Here is a 5,086-nt window from a genome sequence, read left to right as displayed (position 1 = left end):
ATGTCCGGATGGATCCGTTTGATTTTCAGTTTATTGAACAGATCCGGTGCAAGAAATGCCAATGCACGAACTAACGTCCTGCAAATTAAAAGAATAATGTAAACAAACTTGGGTCGGAAATATTGGTTGTATAGGTCGCTGGTTACGTTTAGGGCTTAAAAGTAATGAGAATAAACCCTTATCTGGCAGATACGTCGAGTTAACTCACTCTCTAAATAAAGAAGGGTAACGATACTATGGAAAATCATTAGTATAAAATGTAGTTGTTACTTTACGAAGCGTTCCACACTTTAAATTTTACGTAATTGTACTTCTGAGAATTGAATTCAAAATTTACAAAGTTACGTTTACCTTTTTGCAAATAAAACACGGTGTTTACAAATCAAATGAAGGCACTGTTTTTTATTATTTTACAAAATCTTAGAAGATTTTTGTTGATTTATTTATTTACCAATATTTCTTTTAACCATTCCAAAGGTAGTGCTAAAATATGGTTCACGTCAATAATCGAGTGTCGGAATTCGAACCCCCGACCGTGACATTGTTTTGCTGTCTTAAAGTTTTCTGTATAACAAATTATATACTGCGTTTGTGCCGCTCACTTACCAGTACAAAGTTTGCGGATTGAAGTACTCGTGTCCACGAACATAGAACTCCGAATTCGGATTCTTGAAGCCATTACACTCAACACCAAAGCCAACGCTTCCAATAATTTCCATCGTATAAGTCTCGTAGAACTTCGAAAAATTCAATGATTTCCCACTGTCGTGATAAGTATCCGCATAAGCCAAAGCATCGTTCGCGATATTCTCAACAAACGGATACATAGTTTTAAACCTGCTAGTTGAAAACGACGGCGACATTTTAACTCTTAAATTCTTCCATGTACTGCCATGTTGGTTGAATAAATGGCCGGCGATCGGATCGCCGACGCCGCCGGAAAATATCCCGTGAGATTGAAAATGATCGAAATCTTTTATCAATATGTGTTTCATTACATCTGGGTCTATCACACACAACACTGGCCGATGGAAACAATACATTCCGATGTACGGCAAATGTTTATATTTAAAATAATTGTCACAATAGGGTTGGAAAAATTGCGCTTTACGAGCAATCACGTCCCTCACATTACCGAAAGGCGCCACTGGCTTAGGCCCAACCACACCTCGCTTCTTCCAATACGTATATTGATATTGAAACCATACGTAAAGTAATACTGTTAAAGTCGTAATTAAAAGTAAAAATTCTTTGGTCAATAGTTTTAAAATTAGCAAATCCATTTTATTAGTTTTCAATCCACAAAATTTCCAATCACTTAAACTTTCGCGCGATTCTAAATTGCATTTATTCAAAACCGTCCGCTTACATGAATTGAATCGAGCCAACTAGGCGGCTACGAGATTGTCGATTTCAAAATACAAGAGTTTAAGGTCAAAATTAAACCTCAACTTTGTTTTAAATATTTGTCAACGTAAAATCCCTTCTCGATTTAATAGAACTTGACCATTATATACAAATAAAAATTTTATCCTATTCGCATAAATAATCTCCAAGAATGTTGAATGTACAAATCTGCGAAAATTGCTAACAAATCGGTCAAGTATGAGCAGTGCACAAACTCGTTATTACAATGTCCGTCTAGGTTTTAGAATTACTACGGAATGAAGACTTTTATAAATTGTGATAAATATATACACAAATTCAATACTGAGAGGTAATTTCCCGATTGTCGCATTACGAACATTAAGGATGAAATACGGAAGAAAAAGCTATCGCGGTATTACTATCGATTAATGACGGAGATATAAAAATTACATTAAATTTTCCTCGTATTTTGAATCATTTCAGTTTGTTTTTCTATAATAAAACACAATATTATTAAAGCTTATTTTTCATTTACAAGGATATAAAAATAATTCTCGTATTAAAAAGCATTGGGCTATTTACAACTACGATAATTCTTAAAAAAGTACTGTCATATCTGAAATTTAGAAATGCTTAGTTATTTTTTAAGCGAAATTACAGCGCTATGTTGTTCTTTACTAAACCAAAATTAGTTCTTTCCTATTTCCGTAATACCCAAACATTGCAAGAATCGCGTCATAATTCAGTCTAAAAATTTTTTTACAATGTTCCAAGTTGTCTTAAGATATTTTTTAAATATTTGCAACATTCGATATCCTGTACATTCACAATATTACATTTAATTAGCATACGATTCTTTTAGAATAATCAACAAAGAAATAAATCGTAAAAACATTGTCTGTTCATTTTCCAAATATTACAAAATTATACACATGATTACATTAAAACAATTATCTCGAAGACAAATATTGTAATAATTTCTTACAGTGTGAGTATACACAGATAGATACTACTATTTTTTATGTAGAAAAAACATTATTTGGTTAAAACCAAGAAACATCACATACACAAAGCACATTGTTCGAAACTTCGTCGCGGTAAGGATTATTTCTTCTTACTATTAGTACCTATGTATTACATGTAATAATAAAATTGTTTATATTTATAACTATTATATAATAGGCACTTTTTTAATTATATGTCATTAAAACACAATTCATATTTTATTTTTAACAGACAAAACAAATAAAAACTGCTAATTTTGCTTAGTTACAACTTTAATTCTTACTAAATTAATAAAATGGAAATAATTTCCATTAATTACAATATTGAAATTGTTATTACTTTTCTTAAATAATAATTTGTATCAATGCTAATTATTCGAAATCAAAAACTCAAATCCGAGCCACACAAACACAAATATATGATATATACTATAATAAAACATTTTTTTATTGATTCTGGTTAGTTCCAGTACTTCAATAACATTTATAAAGTCGAAGCATCATGACAGTCAGAAGATATTGTATCCGTACTGCAAGTAAGTGATTCTCTAACTACTTCCCTTCTCAAGTTTACAAGATATTGCAAATATTCAGTAGGACTTCGTATTTTGTGATCGTCATAATATCTATCCAAATATCTCTCATAATCAGAAGCTGCAGTTTCTAAACCGCTACAGGTCTCAATTATTTTATTTCGGATATTTCCAAAATTGTCCTTATATTTTGCATTTGTTTCTTTTATCAACCGATTTGTTTTGTTCCCACTCTGCCAAGTCCAATATTTGCCTCTTTTGCTGGTAGTATTTTGTTCTGCACCAGTTGTTTTAATATCCAAGTCTAAATCGGAATCAAAATCAAGCCAATGGTTACAAATATTACCATGTTTAATACTGTAATTAGGTTTATTTTTGCACATATCCTTATTACCTTTATTCCAAACAAACGAATCCGACTCAAATCTTGTTGAGTCTGAAGAATCAGAATAAGGATCCAAAAAATAATTTCTGTCAACATTATCCTTTTTAAATCTTGTCTTGTCACATTCGTTAAAGTTTTCGCCTTTTGAATCTTTAAACTTAATAACCCTTTTCACTTCTTTATTTTTGTTTGGTGAAAGTGCAATATTGTAAGGATACGTATTTACATCTCGTCCCAAAATTAAATTTTTAATATCGTTATCATCGTAAACCCGCGTAGTGTCCACTGTCACTCTGGGTAAAGGTAATTCCTCGTCTGGGAAGTCTTCGAGAGAAATATTATCAAAAACCTCAGTAGTTAAAATAACATCATCATTTACATTTGTAGCTTTTTCAGAATTTAATAAATCAGTTTTACTTATTTTAACTTCTTCAACAATGTCTTTATTATGATTTGTCAAAAGATCTGGAGTGGTGTCCAAATTCTCACTTTTATTTTGAGTCGATTCATTGTCTGATTTTTCACTTGAATTTAATGAATCAGAATCAAATGAACAGACAGGTGAAATGTTTATATTAATCACTGAAGGAATTACACAACTATCCTTTGTTTGTTTGCCATCTTTACGCTTTTTGTGCAATTTTGTACACGCTGACGCTCTTTTTCTCCTTCTTGAATGCGGTAAAATTTGAGTTTGAGTACATATATTTCTTTTCAATATAATGTCTGTCATAACAGTACTATGTTTTTTCGCTATATTTCTTAATTCCATTGTTGTGGATTTATCTTGGAAATTCAAAGATCCGTCTCCGCTTGCAACGTCTTTGCACCTCGGTGTCATAGGAATAGTTTCTGTGGCAGCATCCTTATAGAATATTTTTGTATCTTTTTTGAGAATTATAAACGGTGCAAGATCAGTTTGAGCACTAATTCCTTGATCTTTAACTCGAATTACAACTCGTCTTGTTTGTGTGTGCGCTGGTATGCCTATTCTTTTCTTGTTTCTAATTGCTTTTTGACTCAATTCTAAAAGGCGCTGACGAGCATTGCTACAAATCTTTAATTCACTTAACGGTTGCGTAATCTTTTTATCTACTGGGGTATCCAATTTGTTAGCTGCAGCATCTTTTTTAAATTTCGAATACAATCTTTCTGTGACAGATGCTATAATTTCAGCTCTTTGGTTATCATACAAAATCGAAACTGGTGAATTCTTGTGTTGTTCATGTTTTATTTCTTCTTTTTGATCGCTATGGTGTTGGGAGGAATCGTAAAATTGTTCATTATTTTCATTATGTAGTATGTTAACTGGCAACACTTCTTCGGAACAGTACTGTCTTTTCTTATGTTTTAGTGGCGAAATATCCAAAACACTACCGCTTTGTGTTCTTTCCAACAAAGGCCCAAACAATTTGTCTACTTCTTTATGGATTTCTTTATTTACTTTAATTTTATTGTCCAAATTGTTTGGAACATCCGAAGATACACTCGCTACTAATGAATTAGTGGATTCCGAATTTCGAGCTTCATTTTTCGGATGTGACGTATTCATTATGTTGCCTATTTTTGCTTCTTTTTCCGATTTATCGTTGTTAATATTTGTATTTAATTTCCAGTGATCATCATAGTATGATATTTTTCCAGATTCCGGTATCTGAAACAAAAAATGTCGACGACATGGAGTATAAAAATTTTACATAAGTAGACATTCAATTTATACTTACATAATATAACTTACATATCTTATATGATGTCTAATGAGTTCTGCGAGCAATTGGTTGAGTTGTGCTTGCAGG

At 31.7% G+C, this 5,086-nt stretch overlaps 2 protein-coding genes across 2 annotated transcripts in view; both read right to left on the bottom strand.

The window, feature by feature from the left end:
* LOC106100922 (probable cytochrome P450 6a14) overlaps nucleotides 1-1,403 on the bottom strand; it is a 3,362-nt gene extending 1,959 nt beyond the window's left edge. The window contains exons 1-2 of the mRNA XM_013279986.1: nucleotides 607-1,403; nucleotides 8-78 (exon numbers count right to left, since the gene is read on the bottom strand). Coding sequence (XP_013135440.1) covers nucleotides 8-78; nucleotides 607-1,283 — 748 coding nt within the window. The 5' untranslated portion in view covers nucleotides 1,284-1,403. The remainder of the gene's footprint in view (nucleotides 1-7; nucleotides 79-606) is intronic.
* Nucleotides 1,404-2,739: 1,336 nt separating this feature from the next.
* On the bottom strand, nucleotides 2,740-5,080 carry LOC106101206. The gene is made up of 2 exons (XM_013280363.1): nucleotides 5,029-5,080; nucleotides 2,740-4,944 (listed from the first exon to the last, which is right to left on the bottom strand). The coding sequence occupies exon 2, from the start codon at nucleotides 4,840-4,842 to the stop codon at nucleotides 2,857-2,859; it is 1,986 nt and encodes a 661-aa protein (XP_013135817.1). The 5' UTR covers nucleotides 4,843-4,944; nucleotides 5,029-5,080; the 3' UTR covers nucleotides 2,740-2,856.
* Nucleotides 5,081-5,086: the final 6 nt, after the last annotated feature.

This window comes from Papilio polytes, unplaced genomic scaffold (genome assembly GCF_000836215.1).
Source record: "Papilio polytes unplaced genomic scaffold, Ppol_1.0 DF824024.1, whole genome shotgun sequence".
In the NCBI taxonomy this organism is placed as follows: domain Eukaryota; kingdom Metazoa; phylum Arthropoda; class Insecta; order Lepidoptera; family Papilionidae; genus Papilio; species Papilio polytes.
Note: the sequence above shows the minus strand (reverse complement) of the source record. Positions and strands in the feature narration are given on the sequence as shown.